Source organism: Stigmatopora nigra, chromosome 5 (genome assembly GCF_051989575.1).
Source record: "Stigmatopora nigra isolate UIUO_SnigA chromosome 5, RoL_Snig_1.1, whole genome shotgun sequence".
Classification (NCBI taxonomy): Eukaryota; Metazoa; Chordata; class Actinopteri; order Syngnathiformes; family Syngnathidae; genus Stigmatopora; species Stigmatopora nigra.
The window spans coordinates 16280001-16296789 of NC_135512.1; the positions used below are offsets into that span (position 1 = coordinate 16280001).

Here is a 16789-nt window from a genome sequence, read left to right on the forward strand (position 1 = left end):
ACGCTCTCGCACACGCTCTCGCACACGCTCTCGCACACGCTCTCGCACACGCTCTCGCACACGCTCTCGCACACGCTCTCGCACACGCTCTCGCACACGCTCTCGCACACGCTCTCGCACACGCTCTCGCACACGCTCTCGCACACGCTCTCGCACACGCTCTCGCACACGCTCTCGCACACGCTCTCGCACACGCTCTCGCACACGCTCTCGCACACGCTCTCGCACACGCTCTCGCACACGCTCTCGCACACGCTCTCGCACACGCTCTCGCACACGCTCTCGCACACGCTCTCGCACACGCTCTCGCACACGCTCTCGCACACGCTCTCGCACACGCTCTCGCACACGCTCTCGCACACGCTCTCGCGCTCTCTATCACTCTCTCTCGCTCTTTCTTTCACCCTCTCTCTCGCACTCTGTCACATGCTCTCTTACACGCTCTCACACTCGCTCAATCTCGCACTGTCTCTGGCACTCTCTCGCTCTCTCCCACTCACGCTCTCCCGCTTGCTCTCGCGCTCGCTCTCGCCCTCACGCCCGCTCTTGCGCCCCGTCTCTCTTGCACTCTCCCTCAGCCCCTCCGTCTCTCTCTGTCTCCGCATCGTACTGAATACATAAGCCATGCAGAGGGTGATTAACACTGCCCAGAAGATCGTCTGCTGCTCTCTGCCATCACTGGAAGACATTGCCAACCCCCGGTACCTCAGAAGAGTCAGGTCCATTGTTGGGGACCCATACCATCCTGGACACGGCCTGTTCCAGTTGCTTCCATCTGGCAGACGCTACAGGTCCTACAAAGCACGGACAAACAGACTCAAGGACAGCTTTTTCCCAACAGCCATCAGGACTCTGAACCTGCAGCAGCACGTGACGTGACGACAACACAAATCCCTTCTATGAAACTAAGTTGCAGTGAAGTAACAGGAAGTTCGTTTGGCGTGGATCTGCCTTCCACAGGCTGACTGAGGGAGGGTAAGTAAGAAGACTGAGAGGTAAGTGATCCATCTTATTCTTGTTGGCATCGGTGAGGCAACTTGCAGTCGCCGGATTGATGGCGGTCAAGAAGGCGGAGAGCTAACAAGTATGAATGTCATAAATGGGTCTTGACTGGGAAGACAAACTTGCGGAGAAGCTCTATACAATTTCGTCATACTTGTACGTTGTACGTTTTACACGTATTTTATACGTTTTTTTTACCATTTCAAGTCGGTGTACGCTGTACACCGACTTTTGTACGGGGATTTTATTTTTAAATCGCCAATATTTTTGAAAACCGAATCTCATCAAGACCGTTTTGGCTAAAATCCAGATAGTCTCTTAGGCTGGTAGCCAATCACGCTACTGTCACCGATCGCTACTATTGTCACGGTATCCCAGCAAAAATTATCCTCAATCGTATGTATTTTTTTAGCGGTGCGTACGGCAATATCGATAAAGGATTACATGCGCATGCGTAAATATACATAGAGTAAATATCGAGGAAGCAAGCATGGAGGAGCCACCTAGTAAGAAACGAGTTACCGTGAGTAAACATGCGTTGTACAGTGTTTGTACGTTTTTGGTTGTTTTTTTTTTTTTTTTACAGGGAATCATAATCATTTATAAGGGCAGTTATCGGCAAAGGTTGACAGGTATGTGAATAATGTCTCATTTTAGTATTATAAATACTAGTTATTTGTTAAACTTTTGTATTTAGTTAATTTCTATGGGAAACGTTGATTTGAGAATTGGAGAATGGTCCCGAAACGCATTAAGCTCATATCTCACAGTATGAATGTAATATAAAACCATGGAGCTTAACCATTGTTATGATTGGGAAAATTACGTTTCATAATATTTTTATAGCAGCAGATCATCGTATAATAGGTCAGGGTTACCTGCGTTATTAAATCAAGAAAACCGTAGCATTGCCCTTAAAATGTAGGAGTGACCTCGCTATTGTATGGGAAGGTAGTTTAAAAATGGAAGAACCAACTGTAGCCGTGGAATAAGAATCTAACGGAAACCAAAGATAAAGAATTTCGCAAGGTAAAAAGACCACATCGTTTCGAATGTCAACATCGGCGTCTTGTTGTTATACTTTCGACATATTTAGATCCAAAGTAGGGGTCCTTTGCCGCCTGTATCGTGCTAAACGGACGGCCTCATTCCGACTCAAAATACTGACTTCTCCTTTATCAGAGTTAAGTTCACGATAAAGAATGGCAAAAATGTCAGAACTCCCGGTTGTCAGTCAAAAGCACATTACTTACTGGTGCGTTTTGAGTATCGTCGCTGTTGGTGGAGTCTGTTGCCTGAATATGCTGCGCGAGCGTCAAATGACAAGGGAAAGAGGAAGCGCAGGGAAGACGGATGTAGGGATAAGCCTTCAAGGTATAGGGGGGCGAATGACGTCTACTCCTTTCGTAACAGTTTTCAGTCGTAACGGTATAATATGTGATGTCACAAAGGGGGCAAAAACTTTCATATATATTTTAGAGCTGGGTGGTATGACGAAAAAAAATATCACAATAAGAAAAAAATAGCAATGGATATGAATAATTATCACGATAACCATCACATCTTTTTTGTTTTAAATTTGAAACTTCAAACTTTTGTGAATAAGTCAGTGGCGGTCCATGCATTTTCTCGTAGCGCCTTCAACGAATCAATCCAATCCCACAAAGACTATTTTATGGCGATAAAACCTCGACTGAAGCTACAGCTGCGACATAGAAATCATCAATAAATCAATGCACAAAAATGGGGTAAACTCCACTTCCTAGCTTCCTTGATAAAATACAAATACTGGAGGTTTTCAGACGTTACACCAGTGGGAGGATTTCCCCGGGAAAAGACAGTGATGGACATCAATGGCGTAACAACAACAAAATGCACTAAAATGGAGTAAAATTCAATTCCTAGCGGCATTTAGTGATTAAATACAAACACTGGAGCTTTTCAGATATCACACCCGGGTACGGAGTATCATTTCCCCAGGAAAAAGGGGAAAAGCGATGAACGCAGTGGTGTGCCGTCGGGGCCTTCAAGGCCTTCTCTGCTGGCCCAATAAATATCTGAATCATGTATTATATTTTGTCCATTATATTAACCATTCACATTTCAGCTATTATTTGTTACCAGGGTCAAAAATCTGACTCAAGGTCTTCATAATCAGTTCTGCAGGCTCTGCTGCATAAAACAAGCGTCGATAAGACTGTTGCTTTAACCCACAGGTGTTAAAGTGCCGACCCGGGGGCCAAATCGGGCTTGCCACATCATTTTGTGTGCCCCGACAAAGAAAATCGTGAGTGCCGACTTTCTATTTTAAGATTTAAAAAAAAGCACCATGTACTGCTTTTGGTGTCAACGTGGCAAACCTCTACACCATGAAGTAGCCACACGTTACATTGTCCTTTTTGGAAACCCTGTACACACAGTTGCTTCTATTTGTGGGTGTGGGTGAGTGTGTACACACACACCCACATACATACATACATACATACATACATATGTACATACGTACATACGTACACACGTACACACGTACACACGTACACACGTACACACGTACACACGTACACACGTACACACGTACACACGTACACACGTACACACGTACACACGTACACACGTACACACGTACACACGTACACACGTACACACGTACACACGTACACACGTACACACGTACACACGTACACCCGTACACCCGTACACCCGTACACCCGTACACACCTACACACCTACACACCTACACACCTACACACCTACACACCTACACACCTACACACCTACACACCTACACACCTACACACCTACACACCTACACACGTACACACGTACACACGTACACACGTACACACGTACACACGTACACACGTACACACGTACACAGGCACACAGGCACACAGGCACACAGGCACACAGGCACACACGCACACACGCACACACGCACACACGCACACACGCACACACGTACATACGTACGTGCGAGTGGTGACGACGACGTCAGCGTTCTGGACGAGGAAGAAGACGTCGACGAAGGTGATCCTCTGCCCGGTGCCTCAAGCCAGACTAACCCACGACCACGTATGGCTTTCACTGCCAGCAAGGGCTGGCCTGAGAGGTATAAGCTGCGAGTCGGACTAAGGAATGTGTCGCTGCATGGAGATGCAGCCTCTGCAGACGGAGCAGCAGCGAGGCGCTATGTTGAGGGTGTGTTTCGGGGATTGATAGAAGAAATAGGCTATGTCTCGGAGCAAGTCTTCAACATGGATGAAACTGGACTCTACTGGAAGAGGATGCCGTCCCGAACCTTTCTCTTCAACGATGAACTCCAAAAGACAGGTTTCAAAGCCCACAAGAATCGAGTGACTCTGCTCTTGTGTGGCAATGCACCAGGATTCATGCTGAGGCCTGGCCTGATCTACAGGTCACTGAATCCTCGCGGGTTGAAGAACAAGAACAGGGCCTTGCTGCCAGTCTACTGGATGTCCAACAAAAAAGCATGGATCACCAAGGCCCTCACACATGACTGGATCTTCAACTCCTTCGTTCCGCAGGTAAAACTTTACCTGGCCCAAAAGGGACTGCCGTTCAAAGTGGTTCTACTCATGGATTGTGCAGGAGGACATGCAGCTAATTTGCACCATGAGGGGGTGCAGGTAGAGTTCCTTCCCCCCAACACCACTTCCCTCATCCAGCCCATGGATCAGGGGTTTATCGGGGCTTCAAAGCCCTCTACACCAAGGCGACAATGGAGGGTCTCATCTCCTCCATTGAAGAGCCCGACGAGACCTTCAGCATGAAGTCCTACTGGAAGGACTACTGTGAAGTATGAATGTATTTTATGCTTATTATTATGTCTTTTGGTTTATATAGTGTAGTCACTAGAATAGAATTTTGCAAGACCCAGTGGAAACTTCCATCATGACACCTTTTAGTTAAGGGGGTGTCATCTATCACGACACTCCCATTTCTTTGTCTACTTCTTCCCGCCTTAAGTTTGTACCTAGGTCACATGACCCTTTGTTAATAAAACCAGCTCAACTGTTGGAGGGAGGCAGGGATTCGAACTGGTCAGGCAGGGAGATGGACTCATCTCCAACCGTTGGCTCCTCCCGACCCCTCCCTCAGCTCCGAAGTTATTGAATGTATATGGTTCTAAACCTGACAACTACAGCATAGCCACATGTCTAACCAACATTCAGAATGCCCTAAAGGGCATGAAATAACAGACACTCATCTCCAGCTGGAGGAAATTGTGGCCACAGAAAATCACTGAGGACTATGAGGGCTTCACTCCCAACGAAATTCAGCACTCAGCCGTTGATAATGCTGTCAGGCTGGCTCGGTTGGTGCAGACCGAAGGCTTCTCAGACATGACGGCTGATGAGATTGCAAATCCCATCGACTGTCACTCAGACCCACTGACAGATGAGGACCTATAGGAGATGGCCAAGTCGGCGAGTGAGGAGGAAGAGGAGCCTGCTGCCGACGACGAGGGTGACGAAGCTGACGAAGGTGGCCTTTCTTTGCATAATTTGCAGGACCTCTTTAATACTGCCAAAGACCTCCAAAGAAAGGCCAAAGAAATCGACGATAACATGGTGAGGGCAGTCGAGTTCAGCAATCGCATCGATGAGGTCATGGCTGTTTACAGGTGCATCCTCACCGACCAAAAACAACAACGTTTACAACTACCCATAACAATATTTCTTACGTGGCAAAGAGCTGCGGGAGATCCATCCGGACTGCTATAATGTTTTTGAATTTCTGCTATGATGTTTTTTAATTTCTCAGTTTTCTGAATAAAAGTTTACATTTATTACATTTGCAGTGATTTTTTTGTATGCACCAACATAACACCTGCATTCTAATGTGGAATCATTTTGTGTTTTGCTGCTTTTATGTTTTGATGATTCCATTTACTTTGATTTGCTTTGTTCTTTGTGCTTTTGCTTTGCAGTTCTGTCTAATCACCCTCCTGCTACTGCCACAATGTAATTTCCCGAATACGGGATGAATAAAGTTATCCAATCCAATCCAATAAAACACCTGAATGAACAGCATATTAGCCTGGTGGTGGTTTTGTGCACGTGTTATACGTTTCTATAAGCGTTTTTGATGGCGCCCGCCTACTTCGCGGATATGCAGCTAATGCGGTGGGGTCAGGTCCCCATTAACCGCAGTAAGCGAGGGATCACTGTAGTCGCAAAATACTGCCGATATGAAGCAAATGCCTGTGTCCGTCTGTTTCTTATTGTGCTTTTTAATGGGTCTACTTTAAAAAAGATGCACTTTGAATTGAATGGTGATTGTACAACAACAATAAACTCTAGTTCTTCTTTATTCTTTTTTTAAACATTGGTAGCTTTGGTCCCTAAAATCTGGTGATGATTATAGACTGAGCTTCGATACTCAAAGTGGGGTACAGTTTCCCCTCGGTTATCGCGGTTAATGGGGACCGGGACCACCCGCGATAAGTGAATTTCCGCGAAGTAGGGGTGCCCCTTCAAAAATGCTTAATTTGAATTTAATTTAAATTATTATTTTTTTATTCTCCCCCTGTATACAGTACACCATATAGAATATGGGTAGAAAGAGTGGAATTCATGTTATAACAAAAAAACTGTAAAATATGTTGTCTCAATGAAATATTTTTTATTTTTTTTCTAAAAAAAAACGCGAAGCTCTGAATCCGCGGTGGATGAACCGCTAAGTAGCGAGGGAACACTGTATACAGCACTTCGCGGTTCAGCTACCGCGGACTCTGAGCTGCGCAGATTTTTTGGGGAATTAAAGAAAAAATACAAATATTACATTGAGACAACATATTTTACAGTGTTTTTGTTATAACATGAATTGCACTCTCTCTACCCGTATTCTATATGGTGTAATGTATACAGGGGGGGGGGGGGTAGGTAAACAATTGAATAAAATTCAAATTAAGGATTTTTGGAAGGGGAATCCCTACTTTGCGGAAATTCACTTATTGCGTGTGGTCCCGGATCCCCATTAACCACGATAACCGAGGGAACACTATAGTTTTTGCAGTAACACCATGATTCTTTTTCTTGCTCCTGATTCAGTCTTTACTCTACCGAAACAGAAGAGGGCGCTAATAGACTAAATACGTGTTTGTCAAACAAGTAACTAGGTGAAGAAGAAAGGTCGCGATAAACATGGAGAAACGGGATTCTTTAAAACGGCAAATAAATCTTCTACAGAGTAAGCATTGGTGGGAATAAATTACTTCCGTGAATGCTAGTTTAGAAAACATATATTTTAATCGTCATTGAGGCTGCTGGGCCGTTCGTTGGCATTTGTTGTTTCGATTCGACCATTAATGTTTGTTTTTAAACGGACTCGCGTTAGTAAACAGTATTCACCACCTCAAAAAGAATTAACTGACGTTGTGAAAGTCGGGTGTTAATTTCTGAGCAAGATCGTAATCGTTTTTCTTCAATAACTATATAGCGTACCTTGGCTGGATTACAAATATGATCTCATTCATTGATTAGTCGTTTCAACATTTGCATGTCTGCCTCTAACTATGCCTTACTGAACGTGATGATCGATTAACTACTATTTTGAATTAATCTTAATGTTTGATATAACTCCACGTTAAATAATCGATATGTACAGTCCTTGTCACAGCAAAGAAGAGTTGAATAATAACAAAAGAAAATAAAATGTTTCACATGTAGTGAGTGTAACGTCTGGAATTGCATGTTAAATTCCATACATAGAAAGCATTTAAAAAAAAAATATTAAGCACTTGCTATTGATGTACCTATAAGCAGGCTTGGGCGATATGACACCCTTTTCCAGTCTATTTGATAATTATGATAAATATCACATCTTTTGTATTTCAAATTTAAACTTCAAAGTTCTGTGAATAAGTAGATGACTTTACTTTACTGGGTAGCACATCGGCCTCACAGCTCTGAGGTCCTGGGTTCAAATTCAGGTCGGGTCCCCCTGTGTGGAGTTTGCATGTTCTCCTCGGGTCTGCGTGGGTTTTCTTTGGGTACTCCGGTTTCCTCCCACATTCCAAAAACATGTGTGATAGGCTGATTGGACACTCTAAATTGCCCCGAGGGATGAGTGTGGCCGTGAATGTCTCGTGCCCTACGATCGACTGGCCACTGATTCCCCTGCCTCTGGCTTAAAATCAGCTGGTATAGGCTCCATCACCCCCACTTACCCTAGTGAGGATAAAGCGGTTCAGAAAATTAATGAATGAATGATGATTTCAAAAAGTTTTTTTGTTCAACTGTTACGCAATAAGAGATAAGACAACTCCCTACAACACTATGAAAACTAATGAATCAGAAAACCTGCAGACATTTTGAATAGTATCTTACTTTTCTTTATTTGCCTTTAAAACTAATTAAAACAAAATAAAATAATAAAAACTCAAGCCATCACCATTGGTAAGCACACTATTTTCACCCTCCCACAAAGAAACTGTCAATTTACCTTGCGTGGGCATTTCAAAAATATACAAGTTGGATGAATTTAACCCATTTTGAGTTGTTAGATTTTTGGAACATTTTCCAAACATTTGTAAAAAAAAAAAAGGGACACTTATTTATACGAAGTAGTAGAGGAATTACTACAGTCTGTCTTTAAATGAGGATAGTGGATTAGAATGTTTTCAGGAATTTTCAGTTAGGCTGCTGTTTCTGCTGAGGTATTTTTTAATTTTTTATTTAAGAAAGACAACCTTTTACTGTCTGTGTATAGAAGAGCCAAACTAATTAAAATACGCCCTACGCTTTCAGAATTTCTCCTATGTTATCCTGTTCAGACCTAGGCTTTATCATCATCATCATCATCATCATCATCGGATAATCAAAAGCCTATTATCATCATACACATCTGCGTTTGACGGAATTAATGTTGCTACTACACAAAGTGCTCTTTCTCGGTAGAAAGACCCAAAATAAGTAATATAAATATATAAGAGTCACATCCTGTGAAGATAAATACTAAAAAATACCTAATCTGAGATATTATTACTACCCACGGTGATCTCCGGTGGTCTCGAGATGTCCTATGAATAACCCATTCTGGGAATTTCTGTATTCATGTTAGAGAGAGAATTAAGTCATGTTGACTGATGTCTTGAACGATTACCTGGTTAAGTCAATCCTTTTTGCCTCACGTCCCTCCTTAAATACAGATTAAGTACAGGACAGTGAGATTTCACTTGGGTATTTTAGTGGCTATGCTCAGGCTTTGCCTGAATCTCACCATTGCTCATTTTGGCGTTATCATCCTTTCGCTTCCATGCTCTGTGCGCTGCTCTACCAAATCTCTGCGAAATGATTGGTTGTTCCTTGTCACATTCTTCATCTCCTTAACATTGCACAGTAACTAGAGTTCACGTCACGCTGACCTTCTTTTTGGTGTTCGGGTGGTGTAACTAGAGCGTAAATTTATCGACATTTCACATGATGATTATTATTGTTTCATCGCCCAGGTATATGTACTATTTCAATTTAGTGAAATATTTGAGGGTTTAAAAAGGCTGGGTCCAAACTCTTGGGGCTCTACAGACTTTTTGGGTTTATACAAGTGGAACTATGAATTTGACAGATGAGTTTAGTAATTACCCCAGTTTAGCTGAACATTTCGTTTCAGCTACCCAATGGTGTGGTGGTTCACTCGTCCTACTTAAGTGCGGGCAGACACAGACACAATTGTGAGTGCAAATGCTCGTCTGTCTGTGTGCCTTATGACTGACTGGCAACCAGCGTAAGATGTAGATTGCCTTCCGACCGAAGTTACCTGGAATAGGCTGCGGCACGCCCCGCAACCCTTTCGAGGATGTGGATTACGAAAGATGAACGCAAAATGACACGAACACGGCCAAAATGAGCAATTATGAGTGAATTCTTCCTGGCGCTTCCTTTCTTGTTATTTTTTATTTGTTTATTTTTTTAAATGCCTTGTATTTGCCTATATGCCTTGTACCTGTTCACGAACAGCAGCCCTATTGAAAATTTCCTTAACCCACTGTCCTAATTTGAGGACCGCCTATAATCTTTTTCTTACTTGATATCAACGTGTTTCCCTATTCTATGTAAATGTTCTGAAAATGTTGAAAATGTGAAAATGTATTTTTTTTTATTATTCATTTATTTTTGTAATGTAAGGAGGTGGTTGTGTTGTTTATCGCACAACAGAACAACACAAATACTTTAAAAAATCTTCATATTTTATATTCTCTTTTCTTAAAGAGTAAAGTAACATGGTCACTTTCACAATTGAATAATGGTGAAAGTACTTATTCACAGAAGTTTCAAATTTGAAAGAAAAAAGATGATAGTTATTGTGATAATTGTCAAATATTAATTGAGATTTTTTTTACAGTTTTGTCATATCGCCCAGGTCTAACTACGTATTCTTCCATATACAATTTTTTTTCTTTTCATGTTGATTGATTATTATTATTTTTTTAATTATCACATTTTCAGATCTCATCGATAAGCATAAAACTGTTCATGGCGACGGGCCCAGACTGCCAGAAGGCTCATCATCGTCGAGATTGAAGACCCAAAGCACTTCTTTCATTAGTGCACACAGTTCACATCTTCCTCCGAGGCAGGGTAGCTGGAGGAAAACATACTCACTAAAAAATAAGACTCATGTGTCCAATAATTCCTCATCTTTCCCACAACATCCTTCAAATGTTAAAGTTTCATCTCACAATGCACTGCTATCTAGCCAGCCCGGTCAAAAAAGTGGTTCATCCAAACAATATGCTGCATTTAGTGTGCCACACAAGAACGAACTACAACACGGAAGCATTACTACAGTGATTCAAAATTTAGCAGCAGAAAGAGATACATTTAAAATAGTGGCTACTGTCCCACAATCAGCCATGTTAGTTAAGCATACTCTACATGAAAACCATCAACAAAGAGTTGAACAAAGTGTTGGTATTCCAGTAACAAAACCGAGTAGTTCACCACAAAGCTGTCTTTCAGGCAAAACTAGTCATCCGTCCAGTGTTATGGTCATTGGACAATTCGGACATCGGACATCACAGAATCAACCTTTTTTAAGAAGCAAAACCAGCAACACTGTGACCCAACTAACGGATTCCACAAAAAAGATTGTCCAAAGTACAAGTGCAGCACCTCAGACTTCACCTTTTAAGTTCTCAAATGAAGGTTTGAAAGACCAACTTCAGTCAAGACAAGCCATGGGCAGGGTAATGCTTCAAAATAAATCCAAGTTCACATGGCTTAAAAATGAGGCTCTTGAAGTAGTGAAACCGAGACCAAGTGGCTCAATTTCCCTACTCACAAATGTCAACTCAAGAGTAGGCTCTAAAGATGGAGCAATTTCCTTTTCATCCCCGGCTACCAAAAGAACCCCTGCAAAAAAGTCACGGAAACTCAGTTCAATCAATACAGGTGCTAGGGCATCAAAGTACAAATGGGTTTCCTCTTCTGCTGTGGTCCAAGCTAAGACTTTTAGAAAGCTGTCCCCTAAAGCTTTGCCCAAAGATGAGAACAATCTGGAAAAAGAAGATGCAAATAAAAAAGTAAAAACTTGCCCATTTATATCTCCAAAATTGAAAAGAGGATTTGCAACTTCGACTGCTCGTTCTTCTTTAAGTAGATATCGCTGGAAGGTGGGCAGTCCCAGGTCCTCTATAGCGGGGGTAGTAGTGCCCGTCCATAGATCAACATTTGTTTGGACATCAGAAATAAATGACAAAGGAACAAAAAAGGGTCTTGCTTGTTCGACCTTACTGCAGCCTTACTCCAGCCAGTCAGCCCCCAATTCATTCAAACTTCGCAGCAGGATGACAATAATCAGGAAGTCACCTAATAGGTAAGTAGTGGGGCTGGGAGAAAAATCTTTTTTTCTTAACCTCATCTAAAGACTGCAGAAAAATTTGTGAGCTGTCCTAAATGCTTATACTAGTTTTAATGCAGCAAAGCACCACTATATTTAAGATGTAAAAGTTATTTTTAAAAAAACAATGTTTCTTTGTTGTTTTTTTATTATTATTATTATTTTTTTTACAACACAACTTTCCAACAAAGCTAGAAAACAGACAAAGTAAATTCTGTTGGAAGGCAAATGTTCTAGCTATTGTGACCAATGTTCCCTCTAATTTTTTGTTGGTCTGGGCAGAAAGACAACCTGCCTGAGCGCACTGAGTGCCAGTGTGAGCGACATCATCATTGCTCGTATGGGCACACCAGTATCGCACCTGCCATAGCGTATTTTGTCATGTGAAACATGCTGTAAAACATGAAAAACATAAGAGTGGACGGAGCTACTCCCACTGGCTGCCGCGTAAACTGCGCCTTTATGGGGAAAGGGGTAAAAAATAAAAATAAATTTAAAAATGTTTGGATTTTATTTACTGCGCGTCATATGATTGCTGCTGCACAGAGAATATGAGAGTAGTGCGCAATTGTGCACGCGAGCAGCTTAGAGGGAACATTGCTCGTGACACTTATTAGGATAAGCGGTAGGGTTAATGAATTCATTATTCAAATTAGTACAAGTGCAAATGTAGATAACATAATTGTTTAGGGAGTGTGGGGTTAATTGAATTTGCTGTTGTCAGGAGGAATTGTGCAGACATGCTTTCCTCACAGTGATATTGATGGTGTACTGACAAGATGATGTTAGTTGGCATGCTAGGCAATTTTATTTTTTGCGAAATTACTAATGCAACCCAATTAAAGTTTTTAGTTTAAAGTTTTTTGGGGAAAAAATGTCCCCGTTTCCCGTAAATACTTGGCGCCTACGGTAGTCTATCATGATAATCTTTTGACAAAGAGGTTAAACTGTATGGCATGTAATATTACTTTGGTATTATTGTCTTCTCATAAGCATTTGTTAAATAATATTTAAATTAAGTCCTACTCCCTATAATATGGCTTTTAAAAATAATTATTGTATGACGGCACTTTTAATAGATTCATCTGTAAATGTTTTCCTAAATCCTCTTCCAGATGGAGTCATTAAAAACATTTATAATTATGTTTTGATGACTGTCTTTTAAAACGTTAAGCATTTTGTACATTTTCTTGCCTTTTTTCAAGTCCAAATGGAACCACGTCAATGAAGGGTGGCCAAACAATACTTGTGAAACACTCCCCAAGGGGCTGCCTACTCAACAGAGCTACTATGGGAGCTCGGAATACGCCCACTAAGGAGCTTGTTTCTTTTGGGAGACACAAGTTAAGACGACTATCTCCTACTTCATCTCAAAACAGTAAGTAATACAGTCAGTCATTCTCTGAATCCTAACCCTTACCAATAGCCGCTTGGTAAGACCTGGGCATTGTACGGCCCCCGGGCAGCATAAGGCCCTTTGATTGGTTGAAATCTGCCCACGTAAAGTTTGATGGAAATGTCAAAACAAAGGTAGTTTCGAATTCTACCTCACGCATGGTCTAAACTGGCTTTGCTTTTATTTTGAAGTCATTGTTTTCTTCACATGCATAATGACCCAATACAGAAACTTAAGCCTTCATAAATTCTGGGCGATGCTAAAAAAAGAAAGATAAATGCTGAATGCAGTATTTTTAACACAATATGGACAACTAAGTATTTATTTACTGAAATCATTGGTAAAGCTGTGTGTTTAGTTTGCGGAGAACAGATCGCTGTGTTTAAGGATTACAATTTGAATCGGCATTACACGAGAATAAATTGCAGAGAAATATAAAACATTTTGGAGGGGGCTCGGAAACTGGATGACTTTCAGCTACAAAAGCGGCAATGGTTTTTACCAAGCACCACAGATCCAGGGGTGAAGCAACCAAGACAAGCTTTGTGATAGCTCACTAAATTGCTAAAATCAGTAAGCCATTCTCCTAGGGAGAATTTGTGAAAAAGTGCTTGGTGGACTCTGCGACACTAATATGCCCTGAAAAAAAAATTGAGCAAGTCCTGCTGTCCAGGTGAACCGTGACAAGAAGAAGTGATGACATAGAGGGGGAATCTGAAGCTTCAGATGCAACATACAGTGGCAAGTTTGGAGTTTTTCTCCTTGGCTTTGGACGAGAGCTGCAATGTGAGAGACACAGCCCAGTTTCCTGTATTTTTCCGAGGGATAACTGACTTCAAGATTACGGTTGAGCTGGCAGCAACTTGGTCAATGCACAGGAGAACGATAGGGAGAAAACTGCTCACAGAGGTAAATGCAAGCATGGTCAAGCTCGGACTGCAAAAGGACAAGCTGACAGGTGTCACAAGTGATGGTTGTCCAAATCTGATGCGGAAAAATTTCGGGGTGTTGAAACATACAGGAGAAAGTGACTGAAATCAATGCAGATCAGAAATTAGTATTTTTGCATTATAATTTCCAGCAGCATGTGTTGTGCAAGTCAACCATGTTAATGATGTTGTAAATAAATACCGCAATTACTCGCATATAAGCCACCCACGCATTTAAGCCGCACCCTGAACATTCCCCTAAAATTGTTGAATTTTACAATTTCTCGGGTAGTAGCTGGCAGTAGCTCCGTCCACTCTTATTTGTTTTGGTGTTTTACAGCCTTTCTTTTATTACAGTTCAATATTTCTTAATACATTCCTATTTACTTTACTTTGTACTTTATACTTTTCCCTTTTTTTTTGCTTTTACAACTTTGTTTGTTCTGTTAGCCTGGCTTCTTTCTGCTACTTATTTTTTTGAACCATTCCGCCATGCCTACATTGTCATACACATGGGACTAGCTGTGAACAACACACAGCAGAAGGAGCAACACCTCGGTGCCGCTGGAAATTTGTAGCTGGACAAAAGTGATGATTCAGACCAACCATTCCATTATGGGATAAAATGGAAGAGCTAACGGTGCTTACCAGGCCGGAAACGGAGTCTAGGGTTTATACTCTGCTACTGTTGATTCTTCAGCTCCAAACTACTGAGGAACTGTGCGGAGGTATATTTCCAACCTTGGTCACAGTCTGCAGAAGTTCCCCATCATATGGAAGACTTCCTGTGTGTGGTTCCAGTTTTATCCAACTCTACAACGTCTTTTTCTTGAGTTTGTATCCGCTTTTTCTACTGCAGCCAAGATGGCGCCGCTCAAATAGCAGCCGGTAACGGTAGCTCCGTCCGCTCTTGGTGGTTTTTGTGTTTTTGTTGCTTTTCTGTCTTAATGATTTGATTTTACACTTCTTAATGATCCCATATACTTTGCTTTGTACTTTGTGCTTTTTGTTTCGTTCTGCGGCTTTTGTGTCGCGTGGCTTGGTTTCTTTCTATCTATTTATTTCTAAAATGCCTTTCCTTTATCTGCATTCTCACTCTCTTGCTACTGTGACAATGAAATTTCCCGAATATCCAATAATCCAATCCAATGAGTTGCCTGCTAATTCACAATTTTCACCTCCATATTCATGGTTTTAATAGGGAGTTCAAATGTGTTACTTTGAAGGGAAAATCTTAAGAAAAATCATCACGTGGTATTTCTGGGATACACTATGAATCAAAAGCACTTTATTAGGGTCAGTATCATAAGGAAGTTAATATGGCTGTCTTTGCAAATGGAAAATGTCAAATCATTTAATTTGAAAAAAAAAAACCAAGTATCTTGATGAGAACCGCATGCTATCTTACAAGAAGTTTAAGCCATTTTGCTTATAATGTCAAAATATATCAATTCTTTTGATGGTTCATATTTCTGCAATAGAAAAAAATGAAAAAAATCAAAGTGGAATTTAGTTTTATTTCAAAATCAAATTACTAGTCGTGTTTGGCCAATCAGAGCACGTACGTTTAACTAGGTAAGTCAGCAGCGCCCTCGGTAAAACGGCCATACCCCGAGCAAGCAGTAACTGGCACTTTTTTTCTTGAATTTGTTTCATTGAGTTCAAAATAAAAAAATGTCTCCACTCCGTGAAATCCGTCTAATTTTAGTACTCTTAAACATCATAACCACTAGTTATTTGTTATTCTGTTAATAGATGGTGTATTACAAATAATCAAAATGTTTTTCCAATCTAATATCCTGTTCTTGGTGTTTTTTTCAAAATCAATACACAGTTGCGTATAACGGGTATAATGGTGGTGCTACTCCACAATGTGAGACCTGTAGCATCTGCCAGACGGCAGCAGCTGGAACAGGTTGTGACCGGGGTGGTATGGGTCCCTGACACCGGCCCTGCTGAAGGAACAAGGGCTGGCAATGTCTTCCATTGAGGGCAGAGACCAGCCAATGATGTTCTGGGCGGTGTTGATCACTCTGCATGGGCTTTCTGTCTGCTGTCGTGCTTCCAGCGTACCACACTGTAACGCAGTATGCCAGGATGCTCTCCATAGTGGCTACCAGAAGCTTATTCTCTAAGTTGTTCCTCCTGAGTACCCTGAGGAAATTGAGTCATTTCTGGGCCTTCTTCACCACTGCCGTGGTGTTGGTAAACCAGGAGAGCTTGTCTGTGACTTGTCCCAAGGAATTTGAAGGAGTCGATCCTTTCTACGCATACTCCATTTATGAGGAGTGGGGCCAGATCTGTGGCACGTTTGCGAAAGTCCAGGATTATTTCTTTGGTTTCATGGTCTTAAGTGTGACATTGTTCAGCAAACATCACAAAGACAGTTTGTTGACCTCATCTCTGTAGGCAGAATCAACCCCTGAGAGGAGTCTGACCACAGCGGTCTCATCGGCAAAATTGATGCTGGAGTTAGACTGGTGGGTCGGTGTGCAGTCGTATGTGTACAGGGAGTATAGAAGAGGATTCAGTACACAGCCTTGAGGGGAGTCAGTGCTCAGTGTAATGGAGGAATAGGGGTGAGGACCAAGTCCAACAG

The 16789-nt window shown here is 41.8% G+C and overlaps 2 protein-coding genes across 5 annotated transcripts in view; one reads left to right on the forward strand and one right to left on the reverse strand.

The window, feature by feature from the left end:
- The window catches only part of LOC144196350 (elongation factor 1-delta-like), a 26447-nt gene extending 24039 nt beyond the window's left edge, over positions 1 to 2408 (reverse strand). For both annotated transcript variants that reach the window (XM_077716432.1, XM_077716431.1), the window contains exons 1-2: positions 2256 to 2408; positions 706 to 794 (exon numbers count right to left, since the gene is read on the reverse strand). In XM_077716432.1, coding sequence (XP_077572558.1) covers positions 706 to 725 — 20 coding nt within the window. In that variant the 5' untranslated portion in view covers positions 726 to 794; positions 2256 to 2408. The remainder of the gene's footprint in view (positions 1 to 705; positions 795 to 2255) is intronic.
- An 832-nt stretch (positions 2409 to 3240) lies between these two features.
- Positions 3241 to 16789, forward strand: part of zc3h3 (zinc finger CCCH-type containing 3) — a 79798-nt gene continuing 66249 nt past the window's right edge. For 2 of the 3 annotated variants that reach the window (XR_013326245.1, XM_077716424.1), the window contains exons 1-3: positions 7101 to 7215; positions 10473 to 11841; positions 13071 to 13243. Coding sequence is in view for 2 of the 3 variants with exons in the window: in XM_077716424.1 (XP_077572550.1) it covers positions 7170 to 7215; positions 10473 to 11841; positions 13071 to 13243 (1588 nt within the window). In the remaining variant the exon portion in view is untranslated. Of the gene's footprint in view, positions 3290 to 7100; positions 7216 to 10472; positions 11842 to 13070; positions 13244 to 16789 lie in introns of those variants that run through there. The other variant, XM_077716425.1, reaches the window with a different exon arrangement.